We start from the raw sequence: 20,807 nt of genomic DNA, 5'->3' as shown, positions 1-20,807 counted from the left end.
CTGTTGTAGAAGCAGTTCTTGGCGCAGCAAAGGCATTGCTGCTACGTCTGTCAAACTCATGACCACTGCAACGTGGCTGCTGCTTGAAATTTATGGCAGCAAGAAATTTGCCGCCCCAAACCCGTGGGTCCATGCCCAAAGAGTGGGTCCTTGCCCTTGCCTACCTGCTGCCCCCTCCTTGTGGGGGGGTAGCTTGCAGGTTCTTTGGCTTTGCAACCTCCATCTCGAAGGTCTGATATTAGTGCAGCATTAGTGGCCACGTCTTCACAACCCTTCTGGCTGGTAAGAACAGGCAGGGGTGGCTTAAAACAGCCTGGTTGTGGGACACAGTGACAATGGGGACAGAAGCTAGTGCTCCCCAGGATACCACCAGAACTGTAACGAGAGGGCATATAATTAGCCCACTTGGAAGAAGTTCAGTTGGGAGGATGAGATGCTGAAGGACGAAATTAATTGCTTCGAGATCAAACAGAAAGGAGCTGGGATGGGAAGGCATCAGGCGCATTCGAATGAGTTTGAGGTTAGCAGCGCGTACCCCTGAGAGCGTGAGAGCCGAGCGTTTGCTGAGAGAAGCTTGCATGCCAAGAACAAACACGAAGCCAGCCTCCACCTCTAGCTGTCCTGGGGGAGAGGAGCCTCGACACTGCCTGTGATCTGGCAGAGGCAGCACTGCAGTGGGAAGGTGGAGAAAAGGCTCTGCAGCGGAGCTGGTAAACATCACCTCATGGCTCAAAGCATCCGAGTTTGAGGGGAAAACTGTCCACCATGTCACCAAGATGATGCTTCTGCACTCTGCAGAGCTTTGCGTGCGCGCTCCCTCCCCCCCCCAGCCCCAACATTTCAGGTTTATTCTGCTTTCCAGAATATTTTATTCTGTTTCTCATTTTGGAAGAAACTGCTTGACAAAGCCAAAGAACAGAAAAATCAGTGCCCCATAGCACGTGTGCTCACAGATCCAAATCCAGGGAGCAGAATCCATCCCAAACCCCCATCAGAGCAAGGAACAGCTCTTGGCATCTTTTCCCAAGGCTGATGCACCCTCCTGACCTCAGCCAAACTCAGATGTGTCCAAAGAGGCTGAGAGAAATAAACCCACCAAATCTGTAACTGGTTTGGTGGTTTTTTTGTGGGTTTTTTCTTTGCTTTTTTTTTTGCTTTGCAGAGGTGCTTTTGTCTTGAATCGCAGAGGTGATCAACTGAGGTGAGATTTATTTGTCTGCTTACAGCACCCTGCCCAGCCTGGCACCATCAGCACCATGGGCTTTTGAAAGTTGAGCTTTACACCCAGAATTCAATCACAGCTCTACCTAAAGCATGGAAAAAAAGCTTAGGATTTAAAGGTCTGTGCCTTCCTTGAGGGAAAAATGGAAGCTACGCATGCACACCCACTTCAGGGCATGCCATCCAAAACACAGCTTAGATCTAGGTGAGCTAGAGCTCCTCTAAGGTATTTCAGAAGAAAAGCTTCTGTATCTTCCTCATGCTGTTGTGTCTTCAGGCAGCAAAGTCTAAAGCAGAGATAAAGCTTGTGCTGGATCAGGCCTCAAGGTACAGAGGTCTACCAGCCATAAATACTGGAGCTGCCGTTGAGGATAATATTGACTTGTAATAGGCAAGGGAACTGCAAATACATCCAACTTCTTGCAAACCATTACAACTCCCTCCTTAGATGTAGAAAAGTCCCTGGGTCTGGACGACAAGGTCAGGGTCCAATAAGAAGCAGCTTGTTAACAGGCAGCATTTATAGGACAGCCTGAAATACCATTGCAATAAGCAGTCATCTTCAAGGCGAATAAACATGAGCTGACATTTGGGGTAGTATCTGAGACTTGATCAACATGGATTGCACTGAAGAATAATGCTGATTTTCTTTAAAAAGGCTGCAAATCCTTGTTCTAACATACATTTTGCTGTTGTGTTAAAAATCAACAACAACAACAAAAAGAGAACACCTTAAATAAGATAATATATGTGCTAGAGACTCCAACCCTTCTTAATATGACTTCATCCAAGGTCCTCAGGCACCTTGAGGAAACATGGGACCAGACTATGAATGAGAAGGGGATTTTTTTTGCTCCAGCCACTTTCCCATGTGCCTTGAAATGCCCACAAAATTATGGATTGATTCCAATTCTAGCTGCAGCTTACCTGTTCCTGGCTGATGTCAAGATGTAAGGTAACATCTCTGAGAAAAAAAAAAAAAAAAAAGAAGAAAAAATAAATCAATGAGGGCCAATATGAGATGCTGCAGCAAGTACAAGAGGCAGTCTTGCAGCTTCAAAGCAAATTAAGTGAGAATGGATCTTTTCATTACCTGATTGACACATACTTAGTGGTGCCACAGGCCAACAAACTGATTTATTTTCAGTGGCTGGAGCAGCAAGATAGCAAGAAGAGTCTTCTTTTCCCAAGGGAAAAAAAAAAAAATAAAAAAAATTGAGCATTACTCACATCCCCTTTCCATTGCACAAAACTCTCGGCACCCATCATTGCCAACAAAGATGCATGACGTAAAATACCCTTGTGCAAATTGTTATAAATTTATATATCTGTGTTTATACAAAATGCCTTTCTACTGCATGCTTGCAACCTGCAGAAGAGAAAACATTGGAAACCTGCACCTGTGAGCTCTGCTGCAAGATGGTGTCACACTGGCATAGAACCTCTATCCTGTAAATAGCAGATGGGGACAACTGGGTGGTGGGTATTATCCTATAAACAACAGGCAAAGCACCACATAAAGAAGCAATCTGGAGAATGCACAATGCTGAGCTCTTATCTAGATGCTATTTTCTTTGATGATAAGGATTTTACTCTCTTGATATCACCTTGCACTTGCAAGAGTCCCCAGGCTCTCAGCAGAGTTTTGCTAAGTGCATCGCAATGTTTCCTCAGGAGCAAAAGAAGTGGCACACTGCATGTCCCGAAAAAATTAATACCACCCGCTTCAGTTATGCAAAACATAATGTTTGGACAAAAAAAAAAAAAAAAAAGCTGACAGATGTATTGTTAACCTTATTTTATGGTTTGGAAGTGGGGACAGAAAGCAAACTCAGGACTCCCAAATCACCAGCGCATTCAACAGCTTAGGAGAATTATTTTGGAGAGGCTGGGTCTTTAAACTGCCAACTGCAGCAAACTGCCTGACATGCAGCATCTAAAACAGCAAAAGGCCTCCTTCAAAACACCTGTGTGTTGTGGTACCCTCCCAAAGAAGCAACTTGTCTTGCCTTGGAGTCCTCCTATAGCTAAAGAAGGGTTGGGGAGGCAGACAGACCTTTAAGAAGACCTTCAAGAAGAGGTCTGCAAAGATTGTCACCCAGAACAGGCTGCCGGCAGCTTCCACACAACCTGCTATTAATAAGTCTTGCATTTTATGTGCTAGTTAAAATGTTAGCTTTTTTTTCCCTTTTTTTTTAATCTACACAGCAAAATGGTGTGGCAAACAGGCACTGAAGACCACAGAATTATATCAGCATCTCTGCTGTACCTTGTAAAAATCATTCCTTCTTTAAATGTGCTCCTGAGGACAATATTTATTTAGAATTAAAAGCCAGCAGTACATATTTCTCTGGGCTTTTTTTGCAGTGTTGAGCAAAGGCCTGTGTTTAAACTGAAATGGGGTGGGTACTATTTTCTGCATGCAAAAGCACTAAACTCCAGAAGTATCAGTAGAAATGAGAGACTCATTGAGACTCGAAGATGTATCCCGGTAGATAACAACTATGGCACTTCTCATCCCAGACAGTAAATGGTATCCAGCAGCTCACCTCAAAACTGGCAGAGAAGGGTCAAGGTTGGATGGGATCTCTCTGGTCCAAACCCCCTGCTCAACCAGGGCTACCTAGAGCTGGTTTCCCAGGACCACGACCAGACGCTTTCTAATGTCTCCAAGGATGGAGACTCCACAACCTCAGCATTGGCCTTACCAGTGTTGGGTTGAGGGCAAGGACCACTTCAACCTGCTCGCAACACTCCTAATAGAGCCCAGGACACTGTTGTCCTTCTTCACAGCAATGGCACATTGGTGACATATGGTCAACTTGGTGTCCATCAGGACCTTTCCTCCAAAGTTGCCTTCCAGCTCATTACCGCCAGCACATCCTGGTGCATGGGGTTCTTCCTCCCCACGTGGAAAAGGAGGAACATTTGACCCTAATCCCAAATTGAATTATACCACAGCAGCTTTTTCACAAGCCTGGCAGGTCTGAAGCTGGTTCTGAGAAGCACAGAGAAGGTGATTTAATCTTTTTTTTTTTTTCTTTTTCTCTAACCCTGTGGGAGTTTATTATTGTTTACAATAGATTCTCTACATTAAAGATTATTTTAAACTGAATCTTAGAAAGAACAATAAAAAGGCTGTTAGAACTCTACCAGAAATTTAGAGATGCATTTAATTAATTTGTCGGGAGTTAGTACTATAACTGTGTCAAGTGTGATCAGAGTTCTGCATAAATACGCACAGAACTTGCTGGAATTCTCCAGAGAAGATTTAAAACCAGATCTAAAACAAATACATTAGCACTAAAAGCAGAAGAAATTGTTCTAAGCACAGCTTTCCCCTCCTGCAGCCAACTCCGTAAATCTCACACAGTTTAGTTACCAACAGACAAAATCTCTGCCTGTGAAAGATATCCTCCCAGCTTTCTGGGAAGGAAATGAAGTCCACTTAAAGCACTGCAGCAGTGGGATGGTCCCACCAGGAGAGAGAAACCGAGGTCTTTCTGTTTCCACTTGATTCTTACATTTCCCACTGGAGACCAGAAACATTGACTGGTTTACGACTCCTTGCTGTCTTTAGGAAACACCAATGGCAGGCATGCTCAGTTATTTAATGTATTTGTTATTTGTCTTGATCTGTTCCTCACCCCTCCTGAATAAATGCATTAGACCAGGGAAGGCAGCATGTTAGGCAAACAAACTAGCTACCAAAAGGTGGCAAGATCAGTTTGGGTTTAACGATTGTGGTTTTGCATGCATATTCTGGGGTGCTGGAGGTAAGTCTGCAGTTTGAACAGCCAAGAGAGGAAAGGTGGTAAAGGGCAAGGATTTGAGTACCTGCTTTTAGAAGGAAGTCTTGCATGCAAAAGGTGCTAGTGCTATTTAGCACATATAGCCAACAAGCACTTGGCAGGAAAAAGTGAGCCACAGGTCATGCTTTGATAATTCTCAGTCCTTTCTGATGGTAGTCATATGCCTCCAGCCCCCAGCAATAAGCGAACACATAGAGTTGTTAACAGTGAAAAGCCCATTACCTGCTCTATCAGTAGCAGCTATAATAAGCAACTCCAGATCCATGGCAACTGAATACCCAAAAAACCTCAGTGTCATGCATGTAGGTGCTGTCATTACCAGACAGCACCCACAGCTGCAAACAAGCAGCGTGACTCGCGTGCAAATTGATGAATTCATCAAGGTTACCATACATCATTTTCAACACTGACCTACATATGGCCTAATCTTGGGCAAACCCATCGTATTCCTCAAGGGTTTTTGGAAAACGTGACATGTCGTGCTTGTTTTGCAGTGGGGTGGGTCTCCCAGGTATTCCAGTCCTGGCAGAGACACAACCCACCCATGCATCCAACACACACTTCCAGCAGTCCTCCCCAAACCCTAGTACCTGCTCATCCATCCGTCCTCTGCCAATTTATTTCAGCCTCAAACCCATCTCATGGTTCATTTTGTCCCATCCATGTCGCAGCAGGTTGTCAGCTCCATCTTTGTAAGAAGACCTCATAGAGGCATCCAAAAAACCTCCCCAAACCTCTTCTTAATTTTCCAAGTTCAAAAGTAAGTTGAGAAGGCATCCACTGTCCTTCACTAGAGGACCTGGTTCAATTGCACCAGCTCTGAAGTCCAACTGGAACACGACACAACAGCAACCTTCACCCCACAGCAAGAGAAGAGTTTTGGGTAGCTCCAATTCTTAAAGTTTTTAAAGCCATGAGCACACAAATTCTTCTTCCCATTGGATCTTAGAGCACAAAGACTTACACCACAGCTTATTAGCCAATGCTCACCCTTAAAGGTGAGGGCAGGCATTAATAAGAGTCATGTGATGTGTCACAAGTGCCAAGGCAACTCCCAGTGCCACTGGGAAGGGTGAATGTCCTACAGTATCCAGATGGTGACAGCCAGCTCCACACTTAATGAAGATAAATGACAGTATTCATTTAAAGTGCATGAATGGGACTGCATCTGCAGTTTGATTCAACTGAATAGGCCTCCTGTCATAGTCAGTACAAATTCTTCTCTAAATGATTCTGCATTTTCACATACAGAATGATTCATTTTACTTTTTTTTAAAAAAAACTTTAAAAACCCCTAAGACTTGGAAATTAGCATTGTCTCCTTGTCTGGAACAAGGTTTAACTTGGTAGAGGAAGCAAGCATGTTAGAGAAACTCAGAATGTTTTTAACCCAGGTGCTTTGGCAAAAGCAAGAGCTACCTAAGGAGTTGCAGTGTTGTAGAGACTCAGTTAGTTAGCACCAGACCTTAAGGTCAGAAGCTGCGTCACCAAGAAAATTAAAATTCCAAGATAAGGCAAAGTAAAGAAGGTTATTTACTCTCTTGATGCCAGAATTATTACAAAACTAGACCTGACCTCTCTCTACCATGCTGGATGCAACAACAGCTAATGCTACCCCAGATGCAACCCCTCCTGTTTATACTAGCAAAAGAGCACCCAGACCAAGGCAGTTTATCCTCCTGTCCAAGGGGCAGCTCTGCCAGCTCCTGTGTGATACAGCCACACCACAGCAGGCACAAGGGTAAGCAGGTTTTTATTGGAGAGGTACATACTAATGCCTATAGGTCATCAGCTGATGGAGAAGTTCACCATCCATCAACAGAAGACTTATCACCAGCCAAATCCTGAAATGCATGTCACATGAGGAGCAGGGGCCAGCGTTTCTTTTGGCACCCATCAACAGGGGAGGACCAGAAGAGTGTGTGGTCACCAAAAGGCATCATCAAAGAGACAAACCTCTACTTCCATTGGTATTCCAGGTGCACACTTGCACTGTTTATACTAAACACTAATTATTTCATTTCCTCAAGGATGACTGTGTAATTAATAGGGGAAAAATAGGCTTGAGAGGAATGTAACAGGGAGAGCTGGCAAACAACAAGACAAAGAACAAGCAGCAGGTACCAACCCCAACCTTTTTACCTCCTCACCCTGAACCAGGGAACATGCAGCACATGAACGCATCACACCAGGCTACGAGAATCAGCTGCCAGGCAAAGACACATCACACCTACAAGGAGGCAGAAAGGCAAAGGACAGCCTCCCTAAAGACGCATTTGACACCTGTTGGTCAAAGGAGCCTAGTGGCAACCTCCAAGCAACCTTCTCTCTCCTTCCATGACCCTACAGATCCCTGCCAAACCAGTTAGAAAGGTCTCCACATACTTGTCAGCTGTGCAACCACTCGTCCTGAATTTCAGCAGCCTCAGGATCCAACTTGCCTATCAGGTGGGCAAGTCATCCTGGAAATCAGAGGACCACACTCTTCTTAAACTGATGCAAAGTCTGACCTACTGCACTTGCACCACTGCTGCTGCCCTCCTGTCCCAGGGACCAATAACGGGTACTGCAGAGTTTCAGCTCACCCAAGGTCACAGTGCAAAGCTGTGGTAGGCTGGTACTGCCACAACCTCCCTTGAGCATCTCACTTTGGGCTTTTTGGTCTTGCACTGAAGCACGTGCTTTGGTTTTTTGTGTATTTAATGGGGAGGAAGGTGCTGCTTGCTACTTATTGCTCTGACTGCATTTGCTGTTGTAACTAAAAATGGCTGGAAAATGAGAGATTAAGAGACAGTGGCTTCAAGGTAGGCTGGGGGGGGGGGTGGGGGGGGAGTGGGAAGAGCCACAGTCAGTATCAGGCAGAAAAAATGCCTGTGGCATGATATAACTCCCGTTATTCCCAGCCCTTTTTACATATCTATCACCAAATCAGTCACCTCACCCACGAGCACTTCTGCTGCAGCAGATGTGGCTCCGTTTAAGATCCGCAAATGGAGAGGAAAGTAGGTCAGCATTACTCGAAGCTCCATCCCCAGCTGCATTGCTAGGGATCGCGGCGATGTAGGGGTTTGTTAGTATTCCTGTTTTACACATCCAAAACATTAAAGACTGATGCTGCTCGTTACAGAGCAAGTCAGAGGCTGATGCTGCTCAGCACAGCTCACGAGAAAGCCAAGCTTCCAGCAGAGATAAACTTATGGTCTAGTGCCCCAAGCAATAGAAATAATATGATAAAGTCTCCAATAACATCAGGATGGGTGAACATTGGTTTCGGTCTTTATGTTTCTTATTGGCCATGACAAAGTCCTTGACCCACGCAAGTCAACCAACAGTCTCATTTAATCCTATTGCCGACACCAATGATAGCCACAACAAAAGTACAGGGTTTCAAGCCAGCAATAAACAACCAAACAACACCCAGGAGCCTTGAATTTTAAATTAGCTTCTTCCTTATGTTTAAGGGTGCACTGGGATTGCTGAATGAGTAATCTTTCTTATATGCCTGCATAGGGAAACTCTACAGAGAGTGCAATCACACTGTTTATTGCAGCTCTTCCAGCAGCAATTTGAACTCCAGTTCAAGCTCTGTCCAGGTCAAAGATGATCCTTTCATGCAGATTCCCTAGTTCCCAGGGCGCTCGCAGCAAGCCTCCTGCTTCCTCCTGGTTTTTTCCCCATTTATACTGTATCCAAGTGCTTTTTCCCTTTCCTGCCTTTGTCCCTACAAGACCCCCATGCCTGCGGCAAAAAAAAAGCATCCTCTGCACTTTCAGGCAGAGAAAGGTTAAAGAGCACCTGAAAACTACACACTCAAGAGATCTAATTTATAGCCATGTTTATCAGACCGGAAGATGCAGCCAGCTGGAAAAAAGGAAGAAAAAGCAAAAACACTTGACAGAGCAGGTTCGAAAAGTCTGAAAGTTATCCTTAACTTCTTTACTGCAAGGTTAAGAGAGAAAAGTCTGATATTGCAGGGCAAGCAGAAGGAAAGTAGCATGATTAAGATCCCTGTAACACCTCCATAAGCATTCAGAAATCTACAAGAAAGAAACAATCCCAGGTTTTGACCTGGTCTGCGGTGCACAGCTTTGTAAGGAAAGATAACCTCCACATAGACGTGGCAATCAAAGTGCAAATAAAACAAGATGAACTAACGCAATCGTCCAAAAAAAAAGGTCGTCTTGAATGCCATAAGCTCTCACCAGGCAGTCAGCAGCAAAAAGTACCTACTCAGCTCAGCGTGTGAAATAAAAATTTAAAAAACCCCAAAATCAAAACAAAACCAAAAAAAGAGGCTGCCAGTGAACCTCCAATCCAAGCAAAATACGACTCTCAAGATTTATTTGCAGCCACGTTATTTGCCCAACAGCTTCTGAAAAAGACAGTGTGAGAAATATGAGCAACATGGCTCTTTTATTCTCGATACTACAGGATCCTGACAACCTCAGCCTTCACTTTGGGAATAAGAAGATTGTCCATAAAGAAGCTGGGGAATGGCAAACAGCACAATCATTATTAAATTAAAATATCAACAGCCAGCCCTGGGAGCATGGCAGCACCCTTTCCTTTAACTCCTTGCTATTTTTCAAGTCTGCAAAGAGAAAAATGCTCATGCCCTCAGACAGACCATGCAGGATGGACTCCAGCCCCAAACTCTTTAACTCTAAGATACCTCTTTGACTCCCATTTTTTTTGCACTAAGCATAGAGAGAAAGAAGCGACAAGGCTGCTGTGTAAGAGCACCTACAGTCAGACCCCTCTGTATCCTGCTGCCAGCTCTGCTTTCTCCAGCACATCAGTTTTCCATGAGATTCACAATCCAATCAACTCCCTTGTGCCTTAGGTAGGTCCTAAGGAGTTCCAATATCTGGAGGCACGGCATAGGCATAAGGCATACAGGTGTATGAGTACCACTATATACCACTCTGAACCCAAACTGTATGAACACACCGCAGGTGTAGCTGGAATTGCATGTATGCAATAAAATCTCATGAACTACATACAGGGTGCAAGGTGGATCTTGTGTTGGATGTGCTAAGGAGCAACCTAAACTCCTTTGAAAGCATCTGAGTCCAAAACTTACCAACAGTACATGCATAAGCAGAACAACACTGAGGAAGCATCATCACATTAATCAACAGACCGCTCCTAAATGAGGCCAGCACAGCATCTCTTCTAGCACACAAAAGCAGAAGCTCAAAGCACCACAGGAGACAATTGACAAAGTTTTTTTGCTCCATGATATTGGGAGAGCTGAGCTGCAAAAGTGTCTCCACAGCAGGGGACAACACTGAACTGAAGTCCCAGTAAGCAAGCGCACAGATATTTGGGGGACAAATCGAACCAGTCAACCAGTCTGAAGTTGGACAAACAATACCAGAAATAACCAGAAGTGGGTGCAGAGTCAAGAAGTCCTGCATGAAATGGCTCATTGCTGCCTTCCCCTACTCTGGAGTGTCAAGGCAGAGTTTGGGGCAGGGAAGAATCCTCAGTTTGCCTCAATCTGTTTTGTGGCAGAGGGTCTGTATCCATGGAAGATATCCCAAATGAGCAAGAAAAAAGAAGGGGGGGGGGGGGGATAAATTTCACCTGAAAACAGGAGCTTTACAAGAAGGACAGAACCCAGCTTCAGACCCATGCTCAATGCTTCACCTCTCCTTTGAGTCCAATAGCCTCAGCTGGACTGACTTCTCATTTCAAAGGTGTTACTGAAATAGCAATGCCAATTTGGGTTGTATTTAAGCTTTCCTGTTCTTAGATTGAGTTAAGCCAATGTAACATTGAGAATTTGATTTACCCTAGCAAAAAGCCTAGTCAGGAGCTTTATTTTATGCTGTGAAGCCACTATGTTAATTTTCGTGCAGGATCCAACAGAAAAAATAATTTAAAAAAAATGAGCTTAAGCCAAGCTTGTACTTCTGGGCAAACTGCTCCATGTAGTGAAGTCACCACCAAGTTGCAAATATCACTGCCTGGCATGGAGGTATCACCATCTGCCACTTTGCTTAGGAGGACCCTTTACTGAATGAACAAAGAGAGGCATCGCTGGAATTTGCCTACTCACCCATGAGCGAGAGGGCTGTGCCAGCGTGCCAGGAGGCATGCTCCAGACTGACAGCCAGCTCCAAGAGACGTTTAATAGCCTGGCCTTGCTCGCCGGTGTGGGATGGGCTTGGCACAGGCTGCTCTGCTCAGGCTGGAAGAAAAAGCAACTGCTCGGTCTCAGTGCATCTGCCAGTTCACACCGAATAAAGAATGGAAAAACTCTGCAGATAAGCACCAAGATCAAAAGTGAGAGCGGTCAAGTTTAAGTGCACATATAAGTATGTTATCCTCAGGTCTTTTAAGAGGCCAGTAATTAAGCAAAACTGCACTTTCTCATCATCACCAGGCATGCCTCACCCCAGTGAGAGTCTTGAGAAACACTAACACACATGTACAGGAAACAAACAGATGGCTGTGTCCCAAAGAACAGCAGCTCAAGGTGAACACTAGAGCAGAACAGCAATGAAGATCATCACACAGGGGTTGCTAACAGAGGTTTTTCCACTTTGCTACAGCCTCAGGGCTCTCAAACTTTGGTTATTCATCCTCCAGCAAAGTTCACTGTCACAGCCTGATTGAGGTTGGAAGGGACCTCTGGAGATCATCTGATCCAATGACCCTGCTCAAGCAGGGCCACCCAGAGCCAGCTGCCAAGGATCAGACAGCTTTTGAACATCTCATGGATGCCTCCACAACTCCACAACCTCTATGCAAGCAGAGATCAGTAGGACTGAGGTCAAGGTCTGCTGATGGGTCCTGTGCTGGAAGACAAGAGACAACTTATATTAATTTAGCTCCCATCCACTGTCACTAAAAAGAGATGCATCCTCAACACCTCGCACACCTTCTTGCTTTCTGAAAAGCCAGAAAATGTGCGTACTCACCACCTTCCCCTATTGCTTCATGTGTTCATTACAAGCCATGCTTGTTACATATGGCTCTACTATTTTAGCGGTGTCAATGTCACACCACCACTTCATGTCACCAGCTCATCTTAGAACTGTCCTGCACCCTCAACTGCCTTTTCCTCGCTCTGCACTATCCCCACTCCCCAGCCTCCCAGCAAAACCCTCCAGCTCCCCTACTCTTGCATCATTTTCTGAGTCCACCTAATGCTGTGGCAGATCTCTCAGAACCTTTATGGAAACCTTCTCTCTAGGAGCATCCAACAGCATTCAGAGCATGCTCTGATGAGCATACCCATCATGACCCGGTGCTCCCCCAAACCCATTACCCAAGGGGGGACATCCCCTTTGGGGGACGCCCACTTCGATCAACACAAGCTTCTTGCTAAGATATGGGTCAGGTGGACTCAGAATTGAGGACCCCCTTGGACAGTGTGGTTCAGGACAGACTTTGGGTGAGGTGCTGGATGAGAAGAACCCTGAAAATCAAAAAGGAAGAAGCCTGGATATCCATTGATAAAATTTCTATTGGTACACTAAGGAATTGTGGTGTTAGTTATCTGTCCATGTAGCCACGGGAAGATCATTTCAACCTCTATTGAACTACTTAAGATTCACGCTACCTCAGTCACCCCCATACACTTTATCTCATGGGAACAGCACACTGGGACTTGATTTTCAGCACTTGTTTAGAATAGACGTATAGACAAATACCTACCTTTGAACAGCTGCCTTTTAAACCTACATCTCATGGGTGTAAATGGCAGAGGAAGAAAGGTGAAGCACCATGGCTATATCCCATATGAGAAAAGGTGGCTGAAGGTAGAGCTCACAAAAATTTCACAGGTATCCATGACATGACCGACATTTTTTCAAAGATAATGTGATTTTTCTCTTGAAGCTTTGGATGAAAGCAGACTTTCCTTGCCTTGGGCAGAAGCCAGTCAGGTGGAAAGGGACAGCAGGAACAAACCAACAGAGCAGAACATGGTTTGGAAAGAAGTTCAGGATTTGGTATTAAAAAAAAAAAAGCTTATTCTCGCTGAAATCAGACAGATACAAGCTGTTAGGCTCACTGTGCTAGCCCAGCCCTGCATAAAAGTCCCCCTCGCCTGATCATTTGGTCTCAAGTTTATCAAAGATTTTTATTAAAAAACAGGACCTGAAAGCTTAGTTCTGCTCTTGCTCTTCTAAGATAAGCAGGCAATTCCAGCTTTGCACTAAAAATAACAAAAATCAAGCCCCATACATTTAAACTTTCTGTCATTCAAGTCACTTTTACAAGCTCAGGACCAAAAGCCAAACTAGCAGAAGCAATCTTTTTCATGAATCCCATCCAAGGGTGACATCAGATGATGTCCAAATTTGTCCAATTTGTGCAAGCACAACCCTGGAGATGGCTGTTGGTCAAGCTGATGGAAATCTCAGCTTCTATAGCAGCTCTGCAATGGAACAAGCATCAAACAGAGCCACGAGCTCTCTGGTGCCCGTTACATCCTCATGTCCCAGCAACTGGTACTGTTGACCCTCAGGGACAAGACATGGTGATCTATACCTCCTTTCAGCTTTGCCACAGATCAGGGGGCTTTGGCCAAAACGCTTAAAGTAGGAAGACCAAAACCCATCCCTGGAAACATTCAAGGTCAAGTTGGACGGGGCTCTGGGCAACCTGATCTAGTTGAAAATGTCCCTGCTCACTGCAGGTGGGTTGGACTAGATGACCTTTAAAGGTCTCGTCCAACCTAAACCATTCTATGATTCCATCATTAGACATCATCTCCAGTTTATACCTAAAATATTTTGGCTGGAACAACAAAAAGCTGAGAACCAGTAAATAAAATGAAGGATGCAGGAGGGGGAAAAGGGAGCAAGACACACCAAGAGACATCTGTGAAAGACATACTGCTAGTTAGCAGGAGCAGCAGTAACAACTTGTCTGTGCTGTCGTTCATGTTTCAGACTTCTAGCCTTTTCCTGAAATTTTTTAATTAAGAGTGTGACTAAGTCTCTAGCTGCTACCCCCAAAAAATTAAGTAAAGCTGTTGCTCACAAATAGGCTACACCAAGCAGAAGTTGCTGGCTCAATATAAAGCCACCGAGTGTGGTCCTATGACCCCTAACAGGTCAAGGTGGGGATCATCATGATGTTACCCCCCGAAATATATCCACGCTGCTCCATACGTACGCTGCTCATTTTTCTTTTTTTTCCTTTTCTCCTTCCTTGTGGTCACCTCATCTACATTTGTTCAGCAGCTGAGGCCACTGCCCTGCAACAAAACATCCCGGGCAGCTTTCCTCCTCAGCTCCTGCCTATAAGTCCCTCCTCCAAGAAGAGGGAAAAATCCTTTCATCACCAAGGAAAATTGTCCCCGAAGCTTGTTTCAGTCTGGCAGGGAGCAGATGAATCATGCAACGGGCCTCTGAGCAACAACAGCAGGAGCCAGCTAGTGTTTCAGAAGAGGTAGCACTGGGGCCATGGCCGCTTCGCACAGTGAATGCATCTCATGTCGGTCTAGTGTCAAGTCCTTCTCTTTACAAAAAAGGATTTATTTATTTTTTTTAATGTAAAATAACTCTTCAAAACAAACATCTCATTACTAAAGTATATGATGGGTGGCTATCTACAAAACCTCTCCTTACCGTAGAAATGTTTTAGTGAAAACTCTATAGCTCCATAAAATGCTACATTATAAAAGTGCCATCTGTTTCTTTACATTTTCCTTCCATCTGGGTATTTTATAGAAAGATTTTATAGCCTTTTGCACTTTTATATACCTCTTTAAAAAAAAAAAAGCATACTAAATGGGCAGGATATCTATTCAGAGCTAGGGACAGGAAGGTGAGAAGGCTGGGAAGGGATAAAGAACTTGAAGGATATCCTTGAGACATTTCAATTAACAAAGAGCTACACCCCAGCAGTGCTGGATTCCTTCATTTTTTTAAATTTTTTTTTTTCTTTTTCTTTTTTTTTTTGCAAATGGTAGGTGACTTTACAGTGAAATACAATTTGTTTCTTCCTTTTAATAAACCATCTCCCTCCAGCTGGAAGAAAGAACTGATAAAAGAAGAAGAGGCTGTTTAGGATTTAAAGGAGCATTTGAAAACTTAAATCCTGCTGGAGAGGGCAGAGAGGGGCTCTCATCTCACGGCACAGCAAGAGCACTGTGACTATGACATTCTTCCCACCAGCAGACCAAAAGATTAAATAATAAACAAGACAAAAGGACAGCAAGTCTCCTTTGTACTGGCATTGCACTGTGCCAGCACATCTCCAGAAAAGCTTATAGAGTCACAACACAGTTGTACTCACTTTTTTTCCCCTGCATTTTTTCTCTCTTCCTGGAACTGCAAGAGAAAAAGAAAAGAAATATCACTGAATGTTATTTGAATCCTGATCGCAAGTGCTTCCGGGCAGGCACCATCATGTCATGACGAGACGCAGAGGAAACCTTCCTACTGCTCTTCCCCATGTGCAAAATCAAAACGTCAGATAAATACTTAAAAGTTGACCCCCCCCCGCTAAGTTCATACCAGTATTTACTTAAGAGAACTTGATCCTTTGGTGAGCTACAAAAGCCTTATTGGTAAAAACCGATGCCACACAACAAACCCAAGGAGGATAAGAAGAAGACAGACACACCGTTTTCTAAATCCTCTCAAGTTCTCAAATATTTATTGATGGACACATGCAGACTCAAAACCCCAAAATTGCTGTTCAAACAGTGCAACCATAACATGCTTCTCCATCGCCATCCACAAATGTGCTCTAGCTCTCACGCTGCCTCCAAGCTTGCTGCCCTCACAAAAGCAAACAAGACCCCGTTGCCCCTCACCTTTAATTTTTGGTCTCCACACTGGCATATTGATCAATAATTCCAGATGCTGTGTTCCTATTTCATGCTTCATCATTGAAAATCCTTTATTCAGTGGCTTTTCTCCCATGTTTCTTCAGAGGAAGTTATGACTATAGTTGTAACTAGTTGAAAATAGTTGAAAATAGGGGACACCAGCTGAAAATAGGGGTCACCAGCCAAAAATGCTGCAAGATATTACACAAGGAAGAACTTGTATTAAAGCAACACGGGGGTGGATCCAAAGAGACAGCAACAGTAGAATTGGACCTCAGTGACTGACAGCTGTTGCAACGAGCAGGCAGGATTTCCTCCAGGGCAATACTACTAAAAAAAAAAAAAAATTAAAAAAGGAGATAAGCACTTCTTCAAAAGCTGAGTCCTGACTTCCCAGTAGGGTCTCGGGAGCTAGAAAAGTTGTACTCCCCCGCTTTATAACCCAAGGTGACAAGTGAAGCTGCGGAAGGAGGCAAACAGGAGAGTTTCTCTTGCCTGGATAGGGCTGCAGCAGAGCTCTGCCATTTGAAGACCAGCTGCAGAGCCTTCCTTAGCCTGCCACAGTGGATTAAGATAACTGCCCAAGCTCCTGCCACGTCTAAAAAATGCTCTCAGTTATCCCACTTCCCACACATTTCAGTTGGTGAGGACCAAACGTCAAGGGAGATTGAGAAGTGACGTGACCATGTCTCCCTGCAGGAATAAGGAGGTCATCTGGCTTTGGCAGTGAGCATGTGTATTTGCTGCTCAGCAGAGGATGCTTCTGCAGCTGTGCTCAGCCTGAAGTTTGACAAAAAAAGTGTGCCAGCTCTAGCGATGCTTCCTCTACTCCCCCATAACATATGGTCCTGAGAAGATCAGTACTTTTAGGGCTGAAAACCCCTGGCTTGCAAAAGGCACGGGTCAAACCATTTCTCTTGGGATAAGCCTACTGACCCTTTTTTAGGTAGATTTAGTGCATTATCAGAGCTCCAGGATTTTTTTTTTTATGATTTTTTTTAGGTTCTCCTCTACAACACACCTCTGCGTAAGCGAAACCAGCACCAAGGCAGAGCATCCCACTTTTGGCACACGGAGAAAAGGGTTGAAGAGGCAGAATAAAGCCACGTCTATATACCAGGCTTACAAAAAGCCTTTTGCACTTGGACACAAAAAATGTCACCTGCACCATTTATCACTCAGACAACCCAGAGACGACTTGATTACAGTGCGTCATATCTTAAAGAGGAGAAATACCAGGTATTAAAGGATCTTTAAAACCAGAGGAAGGAGCTGTATTGCAAATCAATGGCTAGAAGCTGCAGTCGGCAATTCAGATTAGTACCAAAGCTCATGCTCTTAACGATAAGTAGGATTGAGCTTTGAAGAAAACTACTGTGGGAGGTAGAGGATTTGCCACTTGTGTCTTGATACCAAGACTAGATATTTCTGGAAGAGATGCTGTACTCCAGTTTATTTTTTGAAGAGGCAACTAGCTGTCATTTAACAATCAAGGGAACAGAAACTGTGACCTAGCATCCTCTCCTTATCGTGCTGACTGTTGGTACTGGATCCAGTAAAAATTTAAGTGGGCTTAGAAAACGTAAACCTCTGCTTTTAAAGAGCAAGTATGCTATGAAGATCCATTTAATAAAAACAGTTACATCAGATACCATTCAAATGCAAAGAAATACTGCATAACATGAAGCAAAGCCCTTACCCAGAAGTGTAGTTCAGGTGGGAACTCACTCTGCACACAACACAAATGATGAACAATTTTTTTACCTTCAAAAAAAAACCAGGAGTTCTGACTGAAAACCAGGCAGGACAATCTGAAAGGCTGACCAAGGGTAGTAACACAGTATTACCTACTCTTAAATCCCAAAGGAGAATTTAGCTCATAAAGTTAGTGACAAGTAAGCTAGGAGGGAGAACTCTTGATATTTGCAGTTGTTAATATGGCAGATACATCATTTGGTTTTAATTATCCTTGGGAAAAGTTAAATCAGCTTATAAGTGGGACCATATGGTCTTTCCTTGTCCTTTAAGTACACTTAATTAAATCCCATTGAAGTTATCTACAAACAATCACATTTTAACACAAACTTGGAAACGGACATGAACTCACATTCAGTCTTCAACTGAAGACCCAGCAGCCAATTTCCATTTACACCATGAATATTTTGCAGATGCTTAGATACAGCACAGCATGCAGAACAAAACACGTGCAAAGTCCTCTGTAACTAATGGTTCAGGCTTGAAGTATATCCTTAAGACACTTCTCTTTTTCATATGATGGTGCCTGTTGCCTTTAACAATATCTATTAAGCTATTTAAGCAATAAGCCACCATAACCTTACATGGTAAGAGCTTTTGAATAAGAAATTAATATCCATATCCATGTTTTACCCCTGAATTGGAAATTCATTTCCTTTTAATACCACAACATCCTGAAAACAATTTATTTAGGAGTATGAAAATATGGATTTTCAGCTCCGTATTTGCTGTTTGCAAATGTCCTGGACTTAATTCAGCTACGCAAAGATGGTCTTCCTGGGAAAAAAGACTGAAGCAAAACCGTTATTTAATACAGACCGTAATTTTATTTCTCGGTCTGTAAAATTTCTTATTTCCCAGGTAGCAGATAGACCAAAGGTTTTTATGCCATAAACAGGCTAAAATTGTTCAGGATGACTTTTCTGGTCATTGTTTGCACAGGAATCCAAACTATATTACGATGCTACAATACCAAATATTAAACAGATGAAAGCTCAGAAGTCAAATATTTTGATGAAAACCAGCTAAGGGCAAGAAGACAGTGGGATACAAACAGCCCAATGAGCTTTCATCTATCATTTAAGCCATCATTTATTTGCAGAAAACTATTTTATCCTACAGAGCTGAAGCTCTCTTCGAAATCTCTCATTTTGATCAAGTTTTGCAGCCTTTTTTTTCCATTCAAAAACTATTACCGGTTGCAGTGTCTTCTACCAAGATGGCCACCACCAATGCCACGTAGCAGCACCACGGGCAGCTAACCTGCCGCATCTACAATCATTTCCCAAAGTCAATGAAAATTGACACTTGGCCCTAAATTCTTGCTATTTCCACTTGGCATGAATATTTATGGCACAGCTGATTTTTTGGCTTGTGGGCAATCTCAACTCTGGTAATTATGCCAGAGATTATATATGTGATGAAAAGTTAAATCAGATTTCCTGCTAGTTTATTTGATGTTTTTACTTTTAAAAAAAGTGCTTTGATAAGAAAACATATTTATTAAACTCCTGTCACATGGGGAAAAGTTGTAATTATTCACAGCTACCATGTGCTGTTCAACCCCAAACCCTTTGCAAAGGATCTCTAAGCCTTTAAAATAATTTGTAATGCAGTGGAGCATGGAAAAGGCATAGAGTCCAGCATACAAAGTTAAGCTGAGTAATAATATAAAGGAAATACAGTGGAGGTAAGAATTAGTTTAGGCAGTGAAAATGTCAGGAAGGTGGAAAATCTTCAGAAAAGTTCAATAGGTTCCCTTGCAAAATAATAGATCCTGCTATCCAAGCAATCTAACCTTTTGTTAGTGTTTTGGAAGAATATGCAACAAAAAAAAAAAGTCAGTATCACTATTTAATGAGGAAGAGCCCTAAGCTTTTAAATATTGACAGTGCAAGTTCAGAAATGAAATTAAAAATGTATTTTGCAAAAGGCAGAAGGGGGAGGAAGGGGGAAAAAGAGAGATAAATAGTTCAAAGTCCCTTCCACTTGCAAATTCAGCAACAGCCCAATTCACTTTAAGTAAAGAACATCATACAAATTCCTCACTGACTTCACTCATACACCTTTTCTGTTTTAATTTGGGTTTGGAGGATGAGGACGAAAGCAGAGGACCATGAGAAGGTCTTTCAATATTGACCACTACCAGAGAGACCATCAACCCAACATGTACAAACATATGACTTCAAGCCCTATTATAAAGTTTAAGTGAATTAGGTAAAAATTGGTAGCTGTTAAAAGTAGGACATGTCATCCCTTGAGTCTTGACGTGGAAGCACCTGGGTTTGTTGGGTATTCATTTTCAAAAGCAAGTTTGGTATTATATGCAGGACCTTGGCCAAACCTGATGACTGTCCTACCTGTCTCCCACAGCAAGCTGTTCAATCCCTCTGTATGAAAAGCTAATTAGAATAATCAAGCTGGTTATATCAGGAAAACACAATATGGAAACCCCTTCCCAAATAGCACTTTTAACCTTAGTTGTAAATCTAACTTTACTTAAACCCTAGGATAGGCACACTAACCAGCTACCAGAAATAAAGCAAGACAGCTACATAAGTCATGCTTGGTTGATGTAACTACCTAATTAACCTAAGTAATAAGCAATTGCTGTGTTATTCCTGTGAAGCTGCCTCTTTGAAGTGTGTCTTTTTTAAAAAAAAAAAAATAAGATTTGTTTTTGTATTTTCAGTTCCTACTGAAACTAAATTTCTTTTAGGTTTATGTAATGCAAACAAAAGGGGCTTTGCCCTGCAGTGGTGTGCTGGGAGGATGCACTAAGTGGGCATTTTCTGTGCATGTGAGAAAGCAGATTAGTTTACAAAAAACGCTCTTCTTGACCACCCCCCCGCACCCCCCCGCTGCAGTTCAGTTCAGGACAGGGCATTTTGACAGATCATAGGATGCTTCTCCATATGCAAGTGGCACTCAGCAAAAAAAACCCACCAAAACCCAGCAATATACTGAAATGAAAAGATATTCTGTGAAAGCGGGTGGGTGTAGCAGGGATGAGGTTTGGGATGCTTAACGTTGCTTTTATGGAAAGCCTAGTTTTTACAGAAACAGTGCAAAACAACAACAACAAAAAATAATTGTTCTGATTATTGACAGGAGTTTTACATTAGTTTGACTACTTCATTCCTTTGGGCTGTACTGTCAAGCAGGATTAAGATCCAGGCTGTCAGTACAGTCTCTTCCCAAACTAGACTAGACCATCTAGT

General features: G+C 43.2%; 1 protein-coding gene across 1 annotated transcript in view; it reads left to right on the top strand.

Annotated features, from left to right (window-relative positions):
- LOC126035746 (uncharacterized protein SPEM3-like) overlaps positions 1-20,807 on the top strand; it is a 53,920-nt gene that overhangs the window by 32,468 nt on the left and 645 nt on the right. The window contains 1 exon segment of the mRNA XM_049794627.1: positions 13,421-13,498. Coding sequence (XP_049650584.1) covers positions 13,421-13,498 — 78 coding nt within the window.

This window comes from Accipiter gentilis, chromosome Z (assembly GCF_929443795.1).
Source record: "Accipiter gentilis chromosome Z, bAccGen1.1, whole genome shotgun sequence".
NCBI lineage: Eukaryota > Metazoa > Chordata > Aves > Accipitriformes > Accipitridae > Astur > Astur gentilis.
This window is presented reverse-complemented; position numbering and strand designations above follow the sequence as displayed.